The sequence below is a fragment of the Littorina saxatilis genome, linkage group LG12, assembly GCF_037325665.1.
Source record: "Littorina saxatilis isolate snail1 linkage group LG12, US_GU_Lsax_2.0, whole genome shotgun sequence".
NCBI classification, from domain to species: domain Eukaryota; kingdom Metazoa; phylum Mollusca; class Gastropoda; order Littorinimorpha; family Littorinidae; genus Littorina; species Littorina saxatilis.
In genome coordinates, this window is record NC_090256.1 from 55713832 (window position 1) to 55736367 (window position 22536).

The window sequence follows — 22536 nt, forward strand, 5'->3', positions numbered from 1 at the left end:
AAGTAGGCTATATTGAAATCCCGGCTATATTGAAGAATTTTTCAGGTCCCGGCTGAAGCTCTACTTTTTCTTTGTTAAAAAATGTTGGCTACATTGAAGTCGGCTATATTAAAATCCCGGCTATATTGAAACAAAAATTCAGCCCACGGGACGTTCTTACCTGGCTATATTAAATGTTTGCTCCAAAGATTTGTTTAACTTTTTATTTTTAAGAACAATGACTGCGCGGGCGCCGAATGATATGACACGCCTCTGTCAGCGCAATCAGTTGAGGAAGGGGAGAGGCCAGATCAGCATCAACTTTCGAGTCAGGAGGTCTCTGTTAACAATTACAGTCTAACAATGCCGCGGGCCTCTGACAGCTACGCCATGTAGTCTTGTGGTGCGTAGATCTCCCCGACTTAATTTCTCTTGTTCATGCGAGTAGTTTCCCTTTGTACACTAGCAAAAATGGCTGCAAAACAAACAAGTCGCGTAAAGCGAAATAACAACATTTAGTCAAACTGTCGAACTCACAGAATGAAACTGAACGCACTGCATTTTTTTCACAATGACCGTAGTCCGCCGCTCGTACAAAAGGCAGTGAAATTAACGAGCCTGTTTAGCGCGGTAGTGGTTGGGCTGTGCTGCAAAGCACGCTTTTCTGTACCTCTCTTCGCTTTAACTTTCTGAGCGTGTTTTTAATCCAAACATATCATATCTATATGTTTTTGGAATCAGGAACCGACATGGAATAAGATGAAATTGTTTTTAAATCGAGTTCGGAAATTTAATTTTAATCATAATTTTTTTATTTTTGTTTTATTTTAATTTTTTTTAGAGCTTGTTTTTAATCCGAATATAACATATTTATATTTTGTTGGAATCAGAAACTGATGAAGACTAAGATAAACGTAAATTTGGATCATTTCATAAAAAATAATTTTAATTACAATTTTCGAATTTTTAATTACCAAAGTCATAAATTAATTTGTAAGCCTCCAAGCTGAAATGCAATACCAAAGTCCAGCCTTTGTCGAAGATTGCTTGACCAAAATTTCAATCAATTTGATTGAAAAATGAGGGTGTGACAGTGCCGCCTCAACTTTTACAAAAAGCCGGATATGACGTCATCAAAGACATTTATCCAAAAAATGAAAAAAACATCCGGGGATATCATACCCAGGCACTCTCATGTCAAATTTCATAAAGATCGGTCCAGTAGTTCACTCTGAATTGCTCTACACACACACACAGACAGACACACACACACACACACACACACACACACACACACACACATACACCACGACCCTCGTCTCGATTCCCCCTCTATGTTAAAACATTTAGTCAAAATTTGACTAAATGTAAAAAGGGTGAGTCTGACAATTAAAAGAAAAATCGAGCTTATTCAGAAGCTGGAAACTGGCTGCAAAAAAAGAAAGGAATCCAGAAGTAGCTGAGGAATATGGTTTGTGAGTGTGTGAGTGTGTGTGTGTGTGCAGAAAAAAGCAAGGAGGCTCGAAGAACAACAGCCAACAGGTGAAAGATTAATGGGAATATATCTCACATCAAACGCAATGTGTGGACACGGAAATAAGAACGTATAATGAAAAAAAGTTCGGTTATATTGAATTTCTGAAGGAACAAGGAGGGAAATTCAATATAACCGAGAATTGCCTACATTGAAGTTCCGGCTATATTGAAGGTCTTCCCGGGTCCCGTGCCACTTCAATATAGCCGGGTTTCACTGTATAACAAGAGGCGAAGCCTTCAAGGCTCACGTAAGAAATCGACAAACAGTAACACAAACTCAATCACTCCGTCACACATACACACACACACACACACACACACACACACACACACACACACACACACACACACACACACACACACAGTAAGCATAGGTGAAACTATGCAAGAAAGCGAGACCCTGGATCTGCCAAGAAGTCTCGGCCCGCTCACAATAACAATGACCGAGACTTTCAGTAATTCCTTTGCGTGACGTCTAACCCTCTTACGTCATAATGTGACGTCTTCAAATAGTTTCTATCACACACGTCGAACACTTTTGACCGAGACTGACGTAATCCATAGACTCGGAAATGTTAAAGTTTCTACCACAGACATACACACATACATACGCACGCACGCACGCACGCACAGACAGACAAAGTTTATCATCGCATAGGCTACACTTACGTGAGCCAAAAATGCCTTCTGATGGCATTTTTTGGTGCTAAACAGATTGACTATTAATGGTTCATTAATTCATAACACTTCCATCCGACCACAAGCAACAACAGGAAAGTGAATCAGTTTGCCCTTTACGCTTTTTAAATCTCCCAACACTACTTAGTGTCATTTTCATTAAGCCCATTTCACTGTGAGCGAACTATAAAGAATTGTAAACAGAACTTTCCTCATGTTCAGTAAACCATGGTCTATTACCATCTCAGAATTGTTCAGGTGTTTGCGCAAAGGGTGCTAAGTACAATAAACACTTACAGGGGAACAGACTATTAACCCCAGGTTTATATATATTCCTGTGAGGTTTATTACCCTCATGAAAATTCGGGTTGCTTTAAAACTCCCTTAGGAAATTGAGCTGCATTACAATAAAGTAGAACGCTACCCTTTTTTTTTCTCAAGCATGCATGTTGTTCATGTTTCCAAGCCCTGAGACTTTTGCTGTGAACTTGGGCTCTTTATCGTGCGCGTGCATGCACATAAAGGTGTTTCAACACAGAGGAGAGTCCGAGTTGGCACGAACTTCGACACTCTGGGTAACTCCCCCGAAATCGGCGTATGTTGCCTGAATGGCGGGGTAAAAACGGCCATACACGTAAAAATCCACTCGTGCTAAAAAAATGAGTGAACGTGGGAGTCTAAGCCCATGAACGAAGAAGAAGAAGAACTCTGGGTAACACGTCCCTCTCTGAACAAGGGTGTCAAACCCGAAGGGCACTCTTCCTCAACAGCTTGACCCTCAACAGTTAACATCCTTCCGCTTTCAACCCCCCCCCCCCCCCCCCTTTGACCATTAGTCAAGTTTTGACTAAATGTTTTAACACAGACAGGTAATCTACTAATCGAGACGAGGGTCGTGGTATATATGAGTGTGTGTATGTGTAGAGTGATTCCAAAAAAACTACTGGGCCGATCTTCATGAAACTGTTCAAGAGAGTTTCTGAGTATGATATACCCATACAGTGATAATGTTCTTGTTTTTCAAGCCACTGAACTATCACTACAATCTTTGTATTAAAGTTTAACTTTCTTAAGTTTACCCTACCACATGCATGCTCAGACATATATGTATAACATCAAAGAGCGAGCTCTTGTCCAGAGATTCAACTGTGGGAAAGAAAACCTTTGCTGAGAATGGGCATCGAACCTGCAGGTGGATTCATGTAATCATTACTTTAGACTCCACATCTACATTCCTTCCCAGGCATCACAAACAAAAAAAGCCCCCCCCCCCCCCCAAAAAAAAATAAATAAATACAGTGACACATGGACGGGCGCTGTGGCGGGGGGTGGGGGTGGTAAGACGTCGGCCTCTTAATCGGAAGGTCGAGGGTTCGAATCCCGGCCGCGGTGTGGGTTAAGTGTGGAGATGTTTCCGACCTCCCAGGTCAACTTATGTGCAGACCTGCTAGTGGCTTATCCCCCTTCGTGTGTACACGCAAGCACAAGACCAAGTGCGCACGGAAAAGATCCTGTAATCCATGGAGTTCGGTGGGTTATAGAATTTAAGAAACACGAAAATACCCAGCATGCTTCCTCCGAAAGCGGCGTATGGCTTCCTAAATGGCTTTGTAAAAAACGATCATACACGTAAAATTCCACTCGTGCAAAAACACGAGTGTACGCAGAAGAAGAAGAAGTAACACATGGTAGTGTGATAGTACACATGTACACACAAAAAATAAATGTGTGTCAGTCGCATTATCATAATGTACAATAACAAAACATCATTGTTCCTTCTGACCACACAAAATGGGGTTTTTTTCCTCAAACATTGCACATTCAGACATGCACATGTATACACATTACAAGGTACTAACTACTATACCCTTTACACAGTGTTTGACTCAAAGTAGGGGGTGAGCATTTGCTGGATACTGGGCCGGGCACTTACAAGTTTAAGTTCAAGTTACATGGTATTTTTACGGTAATTCTACTCATTTTTAGGTGAAAAAGACAACACAATACTCACTCAAAATGTCTGTTTCGTCAACGATTTCTGACTGGATGATCTCTTCAATGACATCCTCCAAGGTGACAACACCAATGTTTTCATAGAATGGATCATGATCACCCTCGTTCTGCAATCGCTGCACTATTGCCATGTGGGAATTGCCTGCTAAATAACAGTAAAACAAAACAAAAATGACATACACAGGGGTACCAAACACCAATATTTTCAACTTGCACATGAGACTATTGAGTAGTTCTTCATGAGAGTTTCACAAGACGGTAAAAAATTGGACTTGGTCTTCACATAAAAATGTAAAGGTACTGAACTTGTCAAATCCTGGGGCTTTTAGTCATACCTCAGACAGCTATCCGTTAGAAGAACTACCAAGTTACATTGACTTGCACCCAAAGAGTCAAGAACTGCGATTTTTTTACGAATTAATTTCGTACTCGGACCCGGCTGGTCTTGGCCTATTTTTGGATCTAAATTTAGATCAGGTAGATCACCACATCATGCACAAAAAGACACGTCACTAGCAAACTATGTCAGACGTCATCATGAATTTGTGTAAAACAAAATGGAGGCCGGAATCACTCAGTTGAATCGAACTCCGACCAAACACCACGTAATAACTAGGTTAATTTATGCACTCGCGTGAACAAGAAACTGTCGAGCTTCACAGATGTCGTCGTTGGGTAGTTTTGGGTTTGTTTTACTACCATAGGAGGATTTTTGAACTGTAAATGCACTCAGCTGCAACAAAAACACAAAACGAAGGCTGTGAGCTGCACTGTGCCTTTAAACAAAAGCACAAAACTTCTGGAGAAAAAAAATGTCAAGGTTTCCTTCATTACACTCTGACAAAAAGGCATCACTGAAAAGCAAACTGCTTTGCACAGCACCTTTACATACAGATGATACTAGGTCACACAGCACGTCACAAATCAGAAGTGTAATTCACTTATGCTGGAAGTGGTACTGGTAGTTGTATCTGAAGCTGAACTGCAATCAAGTATTAACATAATTTCCTGATTTTAATCAAATTCTAGAAGCACTAGATTGTTACAAACACATACATGCACCTTGTCATAGGTGTCTACATGATTATCAAAAAGGAACACACAAAATCATACCTTGAAGAAAGTCTTGTAACATGGTGTCTAGCTTCAGATCATAATCCACAAACAACGGCTTGTGGTCATAAAACCGACAGACAGTTTTCAAGGGCGTGTGGTCGTCAGGATCAATAAGAGCCAGCTCCTTGGTGTTTAGCAAGTGTACGATGTTGGTCATGTCGCCATCGTAGACAGGAACTCGAGTAAAACCAGATTTAAGGATCTCCGCCATAGTTTCGAAGTCCAGGACCGTGTTGATGTCTAGTTGGTACACATCCTCCATCTGGGTCATCACGTCTTCTACACGTTTGTTTGCAAGCTGCAGGGCGCCGGCAATGATGTTTGCTTCGTCCGTCTGTAGAACTTTGTGGTCAGTGGTCATACGAATCAGCTCCTGCAGTTTTTCTTTGTCATAAACCTGACCAATCTCTTCGCCGAGGACCTTGTCTAAGAGGAGACTGATGGGGAATGAAAGTGGGAATGTGACCAGCATAAAGAAACGAGTGATCCATGCTGTCTTTGCTCCTACTGCTAAACCGTGACGTGAACACACAGCTTGTGGAATGATCTCTCCAAAAACCACGATACATATGGTTGACACTACCACAGCTACCACACCATTGGACAAATCATCCAAAAGAATGGTTGCTGTGCTGTTTACCATTACGTTTCCAAGAAGAAGAGTACACAGAAGAAAATTGCCACGTTTACGTAGAGGTGTTATAGCTTTTGCATTCTTCTTTTCCACGGGAGAGCCACATTTTTCAATGATCTGCAGTTCTGTTTTATCCAGTGCCATGAGACCCAGGTTCAAGCCACTAAACAAACCAGACAGAAAAAGTAGCGAAATTATCACCAATACCTGTACTGGAAGTGGAAATATTGTGCTTTCTATTTCCTCGGGTTCTTTGATGGCTATCTGTAGCCATGGGTCTTCGCCTCTGTACTCCCATTTCTGATCCTGTTTCACACACAAATTGTACAATTCTTCCCCTGGCTTCAGCGTATCTAAGTTTATCACATACTCGGCACTAGACCCTCTGCTATTAACAGCTGAAGGTTTGAAGGCTGAAGTTCTTTTCACAGAATCACAATCTTTCTGTTGGAGACTTTCTTTCTTGCTTGGGGTAAAAGAAATCTCGAAGTCCTCACACAAATTCACTCCGACGAGTTGTATTTTCTGTTCGACTTCGGCCAAAACCTTTAGGACTCCTACATCACTCCGGTCAATGCTCTTTTGCCGAGAGAAAATTGCTATCACTTCAGTCTTGTTTGAATCTGTACACGCTGTCGAGACCATTGGAAACAACAACAAAAGAACAACGACAGAAATAGCGAGCAACGGCAGCGCTCCGCCAGCCATGTTCTTTTTCTTCTTCTCAGTGCTAGAGAGCTCCGAGTGTGCCGGATATGGTACTTCGGACATGTCCGCCCACCTTCGGGAGTGTAAGGGAGGTAATGCAAGGGCAAAGTCAAATTAAAATATATATTATCATAGACCTATACAGTCTCTGACCTATATTAGATAGGAAACTCCTTCACTGCGCCTGCGAGGATGGTCGCCTACCGCATGAAAAGGTAACTGCGTATGCCACGAACTGTCCGCGGCTGTCCGCGGTAGTGTAATACCGTCCCTTGCAGAGCTCTTCTCTGCCGGAGATACAATTTAACCGATTCTGTTCGGCTTCCTGTTTACATTTTTGATGGTGCGGCTCGTCTTTGGCGACGGGTAAGTAGCGTGCAGGAGGAGAAATTTTTGTTCATGGGCGAACACGTGACAGGAAGTCGCCGTTTGTAGTCTGTGGTGAAATACCTCACAATGTGCTCAAACAAATCACAGGCACAGGAAATGAACAAGAAAAAGTGTGTCACAAGAATTTGAATTCTAACAAAATCACTGAGCAACACAGGAACACAGGAAGTTGTGGAATACGTCACCCTATGGGAGGGGTGACGGCAAAATTGTTGAACAAAAACATCATAGGTCGATTTGTGCAGGGTCAACTGCAACAAACTCAAACCGAGCCATTCATGCATTGCTGTATTTGATTTTGAGTGTTTTATATACCGACATTTTTATTTATTTTTTTCAGCACAGGTGTAGGAAAAATCATGAACCAAAATGTTATTTATTTTCTAATTTAACTTTTTTTTTTTTACAAATGTGACCATGGTCTTTTAAACAAACAATGACATTAAACATTGTTATGTTAAAAAAAAGAAAAAAGAAAAAAGCTTTTGTGCACAAATCAGAAAATACATTGTACATTTTACCTACAGGCCAAACCGTGAGTGTCGTGGCAAAGCCAGACCGAGGAAATTGCACTGGTTTTTATTTTTAGATCAGTCGCAAGTTGTCAAGAACAGGCGCTTGTATTTGGATGTGTCCACTCGGATCGTCAGAATGATGTGGGAATAAAAATGTATGACAGTTTGGTATGATGACATGTAATTCACATATGCTGAAATGTAATATTATACATGATATAATATTATTAAGGCTGTTGCCATGACCATGAACCCCATGGGACTGGGTGGCCGAGTGGTAACGCACTTGCGCTCGGAATCGAGAGGTTGCGTGTTCGACCCTGGGTCAGGCCGCTATTTTCCGCCCCTTTCCTAACCTAGATGGTGGCTTCAAGTCCTAGTCTTTCGGATGAGACGAAAAACCGAGGTCCCTTCGTGTACACTATATTGGGGTGTGCACGTTAAAGATCCCACGATTGACAAAAGGGTCTTTCCTGGCAAAATTGTATAGGCATAGATAAAAATGTCCATCAAATACCCGTGTGACTTGGAATAAAGGCCGCGAAAGGTGAATGCTTGCCTAACAGGCTTGAGGTTTGCTGGTCGATGTGAATGCGTTATATATTGTGTGTAAAAAATGTTTGTTTGTCTGTCTGTCTGTAAAAAAAATTCCATTTCACACGGCAGAAATTAATATGTAAAGCTATATCTCACCATAATAATAAGAAGAAGAAAGGTTTAATGTTATGTAAAATCAAAATACCAAAATCAAGCACCTATTAATCTGATCTACGGTGCGGGAGTGTGTGTGTCTCTCTGCTCTCTCTCATCTCACTCTTGGCACACAGGTCAAAGCAGAGGTTAACTTGAGTGCACGTGTACCTAGCAGAATTAGCTGAGGGCGGTGTCGTTGTTTGCCGTTGTCATGAGAACAGTTACTTTTGTTTTGTTTCATTTTTACCTCCAAATTTTTGCATTTTCACAACAGGCTTTTCTGTTTCATCTCTCATACATGGGGTCAATTGGAGAGAAAAACCGGAACAAAACAGAAGTAACTTATCTCGTGAGAATGGTAGTGCACTAGGTTTGGGAAAAACACGACAGTACCTTATCTCTTTCAACCCGTATGGGGCCCTTCAACATGTGACAGACTGACAAATGCACCGAACCCATTTCGTTCTTCGAGAGACTTTTTCCGTGAAAACCTTTTCAGTGCCTCAGGGTCAGTGTCATAAGAGCCTACATGTATGGCCGGACGAAGCCATGTTAACGGAAGGGATATAAGACCGTTTTCAGCGGATTTTCACACTGCTAAAACCTGACTTTCTTGCAGTTGCTTTGTCTGCAATGCCTTAGAACTCTACAAATAGTTTAAGTTTTTCGCGTTTGTGTTGTAATTTGCAAGCAAACATCGTACATAGTAAAGTTAATCGACTTTGCTACAATTTGTAAAAACTAGGGCATTATCTGATACCAAAATATATATATATATATATAAATCCCATGCTGTTTTCAAATACAGCGTTTTGCTATTCACTTCAATATAATACTTTAATAGTAAATAACAATCAAGAAGTAACGAAGTCTTTTAACCACAATTTCCCAGATATGTAAATATAATAAAGTGTTCCTTTTGAAGAAGTATTATACAGGAAAGTTATCATGCTGTTCACCCTCGTGACGAATAGACTTCAATTCTATGCAAACGCCACTCTGCATGACTAAGCACTCACTTTAATATTATAATATTGTATCTATTTTGTTACATCTAGTCAGCATTTGTTAATCTTGACGACAGATATCATTGTAGGTAATATCAATACAATGTCCTATATTGATGCTATATTATTTGTATGCCAGTGTCTTTGGGTATTTATGGCAACAGCTACCGAAAGCTACGAAGTAAGCTTACATTTTTTGTTGGAGTGAAACTGTAAATCTCTTTCATAAACCATTTTGCCATTTACAACAGGCAATGTCATATATTGGTGCTACATTACTAGCATTCAAATGTGTATTCATGGCAACAGCATTTTGCCATTTACAACAGTTTCACTAACACTGTATTCTTTCTTGCTTTATTATTTTGTGATTCAGTGATAATTTTAAATAAAGTTATTTGCATCATACACTTTGATTTCATTCATTTCTATTTATAACTACTTTTACTACTTTCCCTTCTTCACTGTGACATGCCACTGTATCACGCTCATTCAGACCAAAAACAATACCATTCCTACCTGTTGCAACGTCTATCGCTCGCTCTGTCTTTTGGTTCCTTGGTTGATCGATCGGTTTCTTGGTGGAAAACATATTTCTGTCACCAATACCAGTATTATTGCATCACTTCCATAAAGGTAGAGTAGCCTTCTTCCTTTCTGTTAAGCCAATAGGTCTTATTCATGATTGAGCTCTTATTCATTATTGCATTACTTTCACAACAATCTTCTTCCTTGATATTGCGATAGTTGTTTTATCCTACATACGTGAGAGAGACACCCGTGAGATAATAATCGTTCAAATCACACGTGTGTATATCATGTAAATGAGGTCATGTCAAACAAGTCTGGCAGGGACCTGTTTTTCCACTGCTTATGATGCCAAAGTCACCGAGACAAACGTCATTATAGAAACACAAATTGCGCTCGCTAATTACCCTCGATGAATCTTTAGAACTAACACGTCACGCCACACTTTCAGAGTGACGTTTCTTTGCTTTGACGTAATAGATTGCACGAGGCTTTAGAAGAGATCGAGGTTCTAAAACAAGCGTCTTCAATTTAGCTGCCTCGAATGCAGGACATTTTCAGTAAAATACACGTAAGTACAGTATGTAGGATAAACAGAATACTACATGGCTTGCTGTTCCGTACCAGATTTACACTCGTTGCTTTTTCAAATAGTGAACAGCTCGCTTTCGCTCGCAGTTCAATATTTAAAAAAACAACTCGTGTAAATCTGGTACGACACAGCAAGCCATGTAGTATTCTCTATATCTCCCATTTATGTACAAACGCCGAAAAGACAATTTAACAGGACACATCATCACTATTATTTTGTTTACCTGTACCAACAGGTGTAGAACTCCCTGTTTCTTTGATATTGTCAATGTTTCGGCTCGTTTTGATCCTGGGATCAACTGAATTTCTTGTAGCGCTTGTGGGATAAAGCATGTCGATGTTGCGACCAATTTCGTCATCGGCGCTTTTCCGGAAATGACCTGCGCTTTGTTGGAATTCCAACAATGGCCGCCATTGTAGGAATTCTAACTTTGCGCTACGCGATTCTAGAAATGTACCGCGCGCATAGTGAGAATTCTGCTCTTTCTTAGAATGCGATGTAACATGATACAAGTCATGATGGCCTATGATGATCCTTGCAGTGTTTTAAAGTGATCAATGCTTAGTCTTGAAAAAGCAGATGCATTGTATAACGCACCAAACCAACCGAATTACAAAAGGCAAAACACTTTTGATAACTTCGGCGGGCTGTAACAACACGGTTCAACGACCCATCCCACTCCGGGTCATTCACTCCGGGCCCATCCATTCATTCGCAATGTCTTCTGTGTGATGCAATAGAGACGGCTATTTCTCCTCTGACAGTATATATATGTGTGTGTGTGTGTGTGTGTGTGTTTTAACTTGATGTGTTTGTCACTGTGTGTGACATTGTGTAAGTCAGTGTGTGTATGTGTGCATTTGTGTGTGTGAGTATTATTATGTGTGCGCGATGGTGCGTGTGTGAAGGGTGGAGGATAGGCGCGTGCCCAACCCCATCTCAGGCCAGTACGACACTGAACAGGTGAGCCGAAGACACGGCCATACGGAACACGGCATGCATGCCGCTCATGCTCTGCTGGTACACACTGACGCGTGTCAGCCCACTGAAGCGGTCAGCGAACAAAGAAATATCGGCTTAGGCGAAGCAGAGCTGAGTAAGTGCCCTAATTTACACAACAACACATCTGACACCTTCATTACCTTCACTTGAGTGTGTATTTTTCTTCTCGTGATAGTTTATCGTCATAGCGCTCATGTGTTTTCTAAGTAATTTTGGACGAGTCCATCTCTCAACAGAGGGTAATCTCACGTCTCCAATATTATAATGAGCAAGTACAAGATGAAAAATGCTAAATGCAACCAGAATATAAAATGGAAACAAAATTAATGCGGAGAAAAAACACACATGCACACACAACTAACAAACAAACAACAAACAAGCCATATGAAATTAAAGCCATATGAAATTAAATGAAAAGGTATATAGATGAGAGAAGAGAAATAATAATATAATAATAAATACATAAAAAAATAAAAAATTAAACAAAAGTTGTACAAAGGGTACATTCAAATTACATCAATGTATTTATAATCAAGGAAATTAATTAAAATCATGCATAAGAGAAAAATTATTACATATAAATAATTCAACTAATAAGGACAATGAAAATCTAATAATAATAAGAGTACAGAGAGAGAGAGAGATTTGGTTGGTATCTTAATTTTTAGGTGTTGCTTTATCACACACAAACACACACAAAGTATAGTTAAATTGGAGCCAAAGCATATGATGAATTAAAATACATGTTTATTTTCAGAAATGTTCTGATTAGAACAAAAAAACTCGATACAAATATATCTTAATATTTCTTTGGTAAGAGATGAGCTGGTTGACTAGAAAATGGATAGTTTTGTTTGCTCAAGAACAGAAACAGTGTCTGTGTATATCATCTCAGGATGCTTTAAGATCAAAGGTGAGATTTCATCCTTTGATTTTTATGGCTGTACAGTTAAAAAAAAAAAGAAGGAAACCTAGCCAAATCTGGTCGAAAAAAAGATAACCAGGTAATGCAGTCACGCCAGATAAATAAGTAAATATATGTAATGTTATTGTGTTCACAGATTCAGGAACTGTACATAAGAGCATTTCATACTACTGACCATATGTTGAACACACAATGTAAGGCGCCATAGTTTTTTTCTATTTTAGAAATCAAAATGGAAAGGAAAAAGGCATATTACTAACTGCATGCCTCAAGTACATGTACCAATAAAAGATTTGTTTTTTTCCCCTAACATTTTCCTTCTTGGTTTTGTAGAAAACCAGTCAGAAAAAATTTGTTAAAATCAGGAATTCCTGATGGGAAGCTTTATCCCTGCAGCTCTATCACTATAGGTCATACATGTACGTACATGTATGAGTCAAATTAAACAATGCCCGATGGACAGGTACTTTGGAACAAATGTTCTGCCATCACATTGGCTGTGAAACTTCAAGAATATATGAGGGGAAGCAAAAATATATTTTTATTTAGAAGGTCAAGCAAACCAGACCACACCAGAACATAGATGATGAAACAGACAACTAAGTTTTTTTCCAATGCAAAGTGGCAAAAGCCTGACTAAGGTTTTTCACCCACCATCTAGCTGGTGATGATTTTCTTTGAGAAAACTTATACACAGGTAATAATACCGTGTGTGTTTCACAGGTGAAATTCAAATATGTTTAGTCCACATTATACATTATCACAAAAGCATATAATCCACACACACCCACACATACATACTTTTTCTTTATTTGGTGTTTAACGTCGTTTTCAACCATTCAAGGTTATATCGCGATGGGGAAAGATGGGATAGAGCCACTTGTTAATTGTTTCTTGTTCACAACAGACACATACGTACACACACGCACATACACAAACATGCACTGTCTCATGTATATATATATATGCTTGCACACATGCATGCATGCACACTCACACAAACATACCAATAGACAGACACACAAACAAGAAAGCACTCGATCACTCCCTCCCACACTCTCTCTCTCTCCTTCATTAACTCTCAGGGTTTCTTTTACTGCTTCTGATAAAAGCTGTAAATCTGAAAGAACACAAAGTTGTTCCAAATAATCAAATAAAAAGAGGCAATGAAGCTACAAATACTAGAAAAATTATTACAACCATGTGTAAACAGACCATTTAAGAACTGTTTGCAACCCAACACATAAACGGTTGCTTCGTAATTCTCACAAGCTTTTTTTTAATGCCATATTTAGAATATATAATAAAAATGAGAACATTGGGAGTAGGACTTAAAAAGCTTTACATTAGCATAATATATGTTTACAATCATACAAACAAGTAACAATAAATTAGCAAATTATTTTTTACACACACACACACACACACACATGCTGTATACAACTTCTGAACACAGATGGCATTTCAAAAAGAGTATAAAAAATATCTACAACACACCCACATTTTGATATAAGTACATGTAAGTGAAAAAAATTAGGTCTAATGTTTCAAAACTTTTGATCAGATGCTTTGAGATTTCTTCTTATGACAAAAAGAAGAGAATTTTCCCCTGAATATCAGAAATGGCAAGAAATACTGTATGTAAAAAAAAAAAAATTCAAATGGAAGAAAAAGAAACTAACTTTCAACCACAGTGTAGAATTAGAATCATAGTATGCACGGCTTTGTGTTGGTTGACATGTTCTGTCATTTTGAATAATGTGCTGAACATTGTCACTTGTAGGCAGTGTAAACTGATCTGATGCTCCTGGTCATTCCGACTATGGAGCATTTTTTCAGGGCAACAGTTGAGTCTGCTTGTTCCAATGAAAATGCAATATAACCAGCTGCAATTAATATTTTTTCCTTTTGTTGTTGTTGCAGATGGTGCCTTCTAACAGATTTCATAGAAGGATGCAATGAACTACAGAGAGAGAGAGAGAGAGAGAGAGAGAGAGAGAGAGAGAGAGAGAGAGAGAGATTAACAGACAGACAGACAGAGATTAACAGACAGACAAAGAGAGTAGAGCTAAATAGTAACAACAATATATACTGTTCAAAAAAAGAAACGCATAGCTTGTAATATTTGGTTAATTTAGTTATATGGCTACAAGGATATCCACCAAACTGCAGAAAATGTTTATCTGGTCGTCGACCTTTCGTCCATTGCCACAAGTGAGCTCTGCACGTGACGCATGCGTTATCAGTGGCTACAATGTCAAAATTGCTCATTTGGCATGACCACTCGTCATGCTTCAGTGTAATCTCGTGAAACTCGGGGAATATTGAGCTCTCACCATGTCTTCCAAAACCCATAAAAGCGGATTGTTCGCCACAAAGAAATCAGACGACAATTCAGCGACGAAAGATGGCCCGATTGAGCAGAGAAGACCGCCAAATTGCATTGGGTCGTTTACAAGCAGGCCAAAGTCAAAGTGCAATCGCCAGGCACTTCCACGTGTCCCAGAGCACCATCAGTAGACTGTGGGTCAGGTTTCAAGCAACTGGCTCCGTTGCTGACTTGCCACGAGCGGGAAGACCAAGGGCGACAACTGCTGCTCACGACCGCTTCATACGGCTCCGCCACCTCCGGAATCGTTTCCTGTCGGCCTCATCTTCTGTCCAGGCTCTCCCCGGGCCACACCGATTATCGGACCAGACCGTGCGGAACCGCCTGCATGAAGCTGGTTTGAGAGCTCGCAGACCTCACAGAGGAGCTGTCCTCACCCGCCGCCATCGCCAGAACCGAGTGCAGTGGGGCAACCAGCACCTTCGCTGGACCGTCCGGAATCACTGGAGACACGTGTGGTTCAGCGACGAGTCCTACTTCCTGCTCCAGCGACATGATGGTCGGAGGAGGGTCTACCGGAGAGTAAACGAACGTTACGCGCCCAACTGTGTGGATGAGGCACCCGTTCATGGTGGTGGAGGCGTCATGGTGTGGGGGGCGATCAATACCGCTGGAAGGAGCACCCTGGTGCACGTCCAAGGGCGCATAACTGCCCAGCGATACGTGGAGGAAATTCTGCGCCCACACGCCCTTCCTCTTCTGGCTGACCAGGATGCCATATTCCAGCAGGACAACGCTCGCCCGCACACAGCACGACTCACCACCCAGTTCCTCACCGACCACCATGTCCAGGTGCTTCCCTGGCCATCCATGTCGCCAGACATGAACCCGATAGAACACCTCTGGGATGAATTGGACAGACGTGTGCGCAGGCGAGAAGAAGCGCCGGCAAATCACCGCGATCTATTGCAGGCACTTCAGGAGGAGTGGGACACCATCCCACAGCAAGATATCCGGCATCTGATCCAGTCCATGCCCAGAAGGTGCCGGGCAGTTGTTGCTGCTCAAGGCAGTCACACCCCCTACTGACTTGACAGCCTCGGCACCCAATCGTATTGATTGACTGATTGATTTGAAGATGCAAATGAACTGTGTGTGCATTCAACTGTGTCCATACCAAATTTCAAACAAATAATCTAAATATTGGATTTTCTGTTAATTTTTTCGAAAAATAAAACAAATTTGGCAAGTAGCAACTATGCGTTTCTTTTTTTGAACAGTATATAAGACAAGATCATATCCAAACTTAAATCATACACAACCATACAAACAGATTCTGGATTCAATAAAATACAACAGAACTTGTATAATGAACACCTACTCATGGTCTTTTCAGCTAAGCAGATATGCAAGCATATCAACATATTGGGCTAAGCAGATATGCAAACATATCAACAAAGCAGAGATAGAAGATAAGAAAGACAGAGAACAACCAAGATCCAAAATCAAATAATTTATGAATAATGACAGGCAGTTGCTGTTGTTTCAGAAGAAAACAAAATCAAAATTTTATATACATGTACATATATTACGTTCAAGAAGCATTGAGCAAAGAATCTCATGATGTACGTATACTTTTGGCATGATTCTTATACTTTCTCCATTATGCACCTCTCAAACACAGGACACAAATTAAAACAAATTTTGGGCACTGAAGGTACATAGCTGCTAAAATAAAAAGAAGATACAAATACATTCTGAAAGTAGATATGTGGGGTTATTTGGGCAAAGTTAGCATTATAAAGGCATGTACAGGCCACAATATTTAAAAACCAAAGCAAACCAAAGCAACCCAAACTTGATCAAGAATGAAATGGGTTTACTTTTAGCTGGTTCAGGTTGGTGCACCATACAACACTTGGTTCAAATGATGTAGTTTACAGCTGCTTTTCCACGCAATTCGTGACAACCAGTACATTATTATTACTATTATTATTAACCAGTACATGTAGCATCCCAAACAACACTGAAAAACTTCTACAAGGTTATTGGTCAGTGTAGTATCTGATATTCACAAAAACATGTAATAGCTGGTTTACGAAAAAGCCATCAAAAAGCAGAAAGAAAAGCTGCCCTTTTTAAGAATTAAAATCACATGAGGCAGAGTGCGAATAACAAGATCTAACAAATAAAGGGAAATAATTAAGCGCTCTAAATATAGAAAATAGTGACTGAGAGTTACGCAGAACCAGCCCCCTGGACAAAAACTTGAACAACGTATATCTTTTACAAACAGGCTACAAACCATTAAGTCATCTTAATAAAACATCTGTTTGTCTTCATCTCCCTACCCAAACCCCTTATTTATATAAATAAGAATTTTTTCCACCACACGGAATACTGACAGTCACCCCCCGCCAGCTAAAAAAAAGTTGAGAACAACATTTTCTTCCGGGGTCGGGCATGCTCCTGAAACCCCCCCCCCCCCCCCCCCCCCCCCCCCCCCCAGCAGTCAAGGGCGCGCTTCTCGCACTCGATTTACACTTTTAAATTCTAAATGAACCCCATCTCCACAAACCAACTGATCCGCCCCTGGTTACAAAAGACCCTTTCGCTCTCTCTCTCTCTCTCACACACACACTCACACAAGTCACAGAAAAAGGAAATACCCTGATAAATATGCCAGGTACAAACTCTTGCACAAACAAGTCAACAAATATACAAATCAAACTGCAGTCATTCCCACCCTTATAGCAGCAGAAAATATACATTCACCACACATGAATAATCCTGTTGCACTTCAAGTTCAACACACATAATAAATTTCAGCACCAGCTTCCCAAGGAAAGTACAGGCAACAGCTCTTCATGCTGATAGATAAGGCAGACACTACAGCATTCTTTAGAAATACATGGGAAAGTAACGACAAGGTAAATAGCAAGCAATATCTCATGTCTCAGGCATGAAAGAGAATTTCAGTAATGCTGAAGGTACAGGGAAGAGTTTGCTTATCGGCAAGCTGATCCTGACCACAATGGTTTTTTTTGGGGGGGGGGGGGGGGGGGGCAGGAGTTCAGGAACTTGAAAGTTGTGTGACTCAACCATGTGTGAATTGGGACTCTTTTGTATTGGGAAAGAGCATTGGAAAGAGATAGGGACTGAGAAGCCAGGAGTGGGAGGGGGGGGGGGGGGGGGGGGCAATGATTGGAGTTTCATGTTGTTCAGCTTGCTGTGTAGGCTGGAGGGGGGTCCTCATGAGGCACAGCTTCATTGTTTAGAAGACCAGCATCATCACTGAAAGCAAAAGATATATATAGTAAACATTATTTGTACAACATTATTACAGACAATTAAAGCTTTATTGAGTTACACTGTCAAACACACACACACACACACACACCTGCAACCTTTTACAACACATAAACAAATAAAAGCAACAAACCAACAAAACAAAACAAAACAAAAATATCGAAACAACTACCCAAAGCAAGGAAAGAAGCTCTGCAACAATTTCCCTTCGAGTTTCAATCTTTAAATTGAGTTCCAAAACAATATGCTGCAAAACCTCAAGGGAGACAACTGTCTACAGAGAGTTCACAGCAAACCGAAGTGAAAGGAGGTACAAAGTACTCTAATTTGAAGTACTATCATATAAGTTTGGAAACACATTTAGAAACCAAAATGAATAAATGTAGCTGATCAAAGCTGGCACTTATCCAATTCAGAACTCTCTGAACAAATAGTCTTTTTACATTTAGTCACTATTTGACTTACTAAAAATGGTACACTTTTTTTGTAAATGGCAGTGCGTTCAGTTTTACAGTTTCATTCTGGGAGTCAGACAGATTTACTAAATTGTTGATTTCTCTTTACATGACTTGTTTATTTTTAAATCACTCACCCTAAATCTGAAAAACTACCAACACTATATACAGTGATGCATTTGACTGTTTCTGCATCATCTGACATATCAGTGTTTTTTCACCTAGCATGCACAACCAAATATCAAAGGCACTGGCTGAGGTAGGTTCTAGTCATTCTTATTCTTAATGGCCCTGTGCACACCGCCGTTCCATCTGCATATCTTTTTTCACTACTACATCTGGAGGCGAACCACTTACAGCCAAATGTTAGCAGCCCTTTCACGGAACCGATCAACTGCCCTATAATCGTCCTTCAGCTTGAGTGAAACCCAAAACTGACTACGTCCATACCACTCGCGCACTGCATGAAAACCACAAGACAAAAAGCAAAACTGTCTTTTAAAACTGCCACAAATCCAATACAATACATTCAGAAAACAGGGTGTTTTAAAATGGACGTAGACTTTCAGATGCTGTAAACAAAAATTCTGAGAAAGCAAGAAATCCAAAAATAGACAGACTGCCAACGTTCAAAAATCCAGGATCAAAAACCGCAATTATTCAATCAAATAACATTTCTTGTTTTGTTTTTTATTCTAAACAAGAAGAGCAAACGCTCGATCGAGTCACTTTCGCAGTTCTGAATATTATATGAGGCATCAGATGGACAGGAAGAAATTGCTATTCACAACACAATGAGTCACGTTCACATAAAATTTGAGCCCGGTCACTTTTATAGTTTCCGAGAAAAGCCCAACGTTAAGTTGTGTGTTGCCGAACAGAAAAGGCTAGTTATCTCCCTTGTTTTTCTGATAACGTTCGTAAAAGGCTACAGATGTAAATACTTTGATGTAAAGAATAATCCTACAAAGTTTCAATCACATCCGATGAACTTTGTCAAAGATATAAAATGTCTAATTTTTCCTTTGACGCTGACCTGTGACCTTGAAAAAGGTCAAAGGTCAACGAAACCATCGTTAAAGTGTAGAGGTCATTGGAGGTCACGACTAAACAAAATATGAGCCCGATCGCTTTGATAGTTTCCGAGAAAAGTCCAACGTTAAGGTGGTGTCTACGGACGGCCGGACAGACTAACACTGACCGATTACATAGTCACTTTTTCTCAAGTGACTCAAAAAGCAAGGTCTGAAATTGGGGGATTTCAACTGAATAACTTAAGAGTGGTCCATTATCCTCACCTTTCATCTACAAGGTGAACAGGTGAAACAGTGATGTTTGGTGATGGTAAAGAGTGATGTGTGTCTACCACACCATCACCTGGAGCTTGCACACTGGTCACTGCTGGCTGGTTTTCACTTCTACCTGCTTCAAATAGCACATCATAGGCTGGTGGGTCTTTGGGAAGATCCTGAACTTCGTCGTAGGTTGGCAGTCTGAACTCTGATTCTGAAACAAATGTGAGAAATAATCATCTATGCATCTTGTATCTCTTTATGCGCAAGACTTTTTACCTAGCAATTCTGAGTTAAACTAAATTAACCAAACATATATATGTCGTGCCGAATTCACGTAATTGCCGATTCCGCGTAATGGGCAACATTTTTGCCCATTTCGCGTAATGGGCAAAACACTGCCCAATACGTGAAATCGGCAGCGTTTTGCCGAAATCGCGTAAAGACTTCTAAATTGTGCCCATTTTGCGAAATCGGCAGCCACTTTTTGGTTTTAAAGTTCTCAAATGCCTGGGATATCATCGAAAATTTTTAAGTAAATTTTCATTTGATTAATATACTTACCCGAATCACATATAAGCACTGACGCAGTCAGAGATGCCAAGGTCCTGAAAATCGCTACCCGTCTAACAGTCAAAGGGAAGCAACCCCACAAACAAAAAAGTGTAAGTGGAAGCGTAGCTAGGGACGCTAGCCATGGGGGTTACCTCCCCTTGGAGTGACCTACGTCACTATCGCTTCCCGAGCACGTGGTAGAACTCATACGACTTATAGAATACCTAGAAACTATAATGCGGGGAAGGTGGGAGGGAATTACCTATGGCTATGTGATTCGGGTAAGTATATTAATCAAATGAAAATTTACTTAAAAATTTTCGATTAAATTACATATTCTTACTCCGAATCACATATAAGCAGATAACTCCAACAAGGTGGTGGGAACATAAAATATCTCTGAATAGGACTTGCCCGCTTCTGCTTGCCGCATGCCGGGCGTAGGAAGAAGAATGTCCTGTTAGTCCCGACGACGTTTCTCGAAATTGATGAAACATAGTCTGTCTTCAAAGAAACTGTTCATAGATCATAGCATCCTCCTGAGCTGAGGACTGCTAAAGTCGATGCCCGAGATCTAGAATAGTGCACTCTAGCAGGTGCTGGAGGAAGGGCTGACTGCCCCCCCCCCCCCCCCTTGTTTGTAACCACTCATGGATTTGCCTAATGATGGTAAAAACCACCCAGATAAGGTCAGCTTAGAAAAAGTCATTATCACCTCAAGTCTAGTTGAGACCTGAATGAAACTGACCCTAAGCTTCGTGAGTTACGCCTTCCGGGCAACCCGAAAGAGCGTCCCTCACTGACTCTGTCCTAATCCTGACTGGCAGAAAGAGTGAAACCCCTTGCAATCAGCTAAAACCAGGAAGACAGTCCTAACTCTAAAAAGAGAGCTGAGAAAGTTCCGAAAACAACGAAACTATCTGTAAAGGCAAACGAGCAGTAGAAAAACGAACAAAAACCTGTGCGTCTCACCTTGGGATCGAACAAAGAGAGTTCCGACTGACCGAGAGCAAACCCCCTCCTGGGAGTGAAGCGCTGAAAAGGTTAGAGCTTGAGTAAGCCACAGCGCCGTAGTCTCCAAGTGGGAGACGTTAATCGTTCGTAATGAAACAGGGGCAAGAAGCCTTCTCCCCTGTTTACTGACGAGAGGCATGGCAAAACTGCCGGAACAATTCTGGCATTTTCTAGACTCCTCACAAAGAAGAGTCAAAGGAAATGACTTAAAACCAAAACCAAAAGAAATAAATTCCAGTTTCGACAAAAATGAGCCCTCTTCTCAAAAAAGAACCGAGATTCGCTAAACAGCAAACCCCCGCTCCCAAAATTGCTGCCAAGCGTGGTGACCGCGCCAAAAGGAGCAAAACTTAGAGCCGCAGCTCCCTAAAGGGAGCCGCGAAAGAGGACGCTCTGAAAGCAGTACACAACCGGCTGGTTCTTCTTCTTCTTCTTTCTTGATGTGGACTGGGTTCATCCGAACGTCTGTAGTCCAGCGGCGGAGTACTGAGTAATTGGTTACTGGTGGTGGGTGACCCAATAACTCCGAGAAGATGGTTAAAAGTATAAAACTATTTACACGAAGAGCTGCAGGGTTACTGTGTCAGCGAGGCAAGTCCGTGGGTACGACCCAGACCAGCTTGGAAGGACTCCAGTGAAGGAGCAACTGTGGTCTTAGGGTCGAGCTTGTTCCACTGACGCAGTGTTCGGGGGAAAAAGGAGTTGAAGAGAACAGGATGGGATGCCCTCTCCTGGAACAGTCTCTGGGCTCCTCTGGTGCGGCTGTCGCCAGAGGTGTAGAACTCGGCCTTGTTGATGTCGACTATGCCGTTGTTGATCTTGTAGAGCATAGTGAGGCGGTTGGCGAGTCTTCTGTCGGCGAGTGGTTCCCATTGGAGGGTCTTCAGCATGCTGGTCACACAGCCTGGGGTCCGATCGCTTTAGTTGTTGTGGACGTAACGGGCTGCTCTGCGTTGGACTTTTTCAAGCTCCGTGACGTCTTTCTGAGAGATCGGGTCCCAGACTGGCGAGGCGTAGTCAAGGACCGGTCTGACCATGGCCTTGTACGTAGCAGCTCTGACGGTGGTGGTGCACTCCCGGAAGTTCCGCCGCAAGAAGCCCACAGTTCTGTTGCCCTTGTTGACAGTCGCTTGCACGTGGCTGCTCCAGGACAGGTCATCGGAGATTAAGACCCCTAGGTACTTGCTGGATGGTGTTGTTTCCAGAGTCTGTCCATGGAGGCTGTAGGAAGTTGGCAGGATGGGCTTCTTCTTGTTCGGGGCAATG

General features: G+C 41.2%; 2 protein-coding genes across 2 annotated transcripts in view; both read right to left on the bottom strand.

The window, feature by feature from the left end:
- The window catches only part of LOC138982300 (unextended protein-like), a 32783-nt gene extending 24919 nt beyond the window's left edge, over positions 1 to 7864 (bottom strand). The window contains exons 1-2 of the mRNA XM_070355561.1: positions 5320 to 7864; positions 4205 to 4351 (exon numbers count right to left, since the gene is read on the bottom strand). Coding sequence (XP_070211662.1) covers positions 4205 to 4351; positions 5320 to 6727 — 1555 coding nt within the window. The 5' untranslated portion in view covers positions 6728 to 7864. The remainder of the gene's footprint in view (positions 1 to 4204; positions 4352 to 5319) is intronic.
- A 5868-nt stretch (positions 7865 to 13732) lies between these two features.
- Positions 13733 to 22536, bottom strand: part of LOC138982313 (WW domain-binding protein 1-like) — a 38717-nt gene continuing 29913 nt past the window's right edge. Inside the window, exons 4-5 of the mRNA XM_070355575.1 lie at positions 19708 to 19915; positions 13733 to 17939 (exon numbers count right to left, since the gene is read on the bottom strand). Coding sequence (XP_070211676.1) covers positions 17867 to 17939; positions 19708 to 19915 — 281 coding nt within the window. The 3' untranslated portion in view covers positions 13733 to 17866. The remainder of the gene's footprint in view (positions 17940 to 19707; positions 19916 to 22536) is intronic.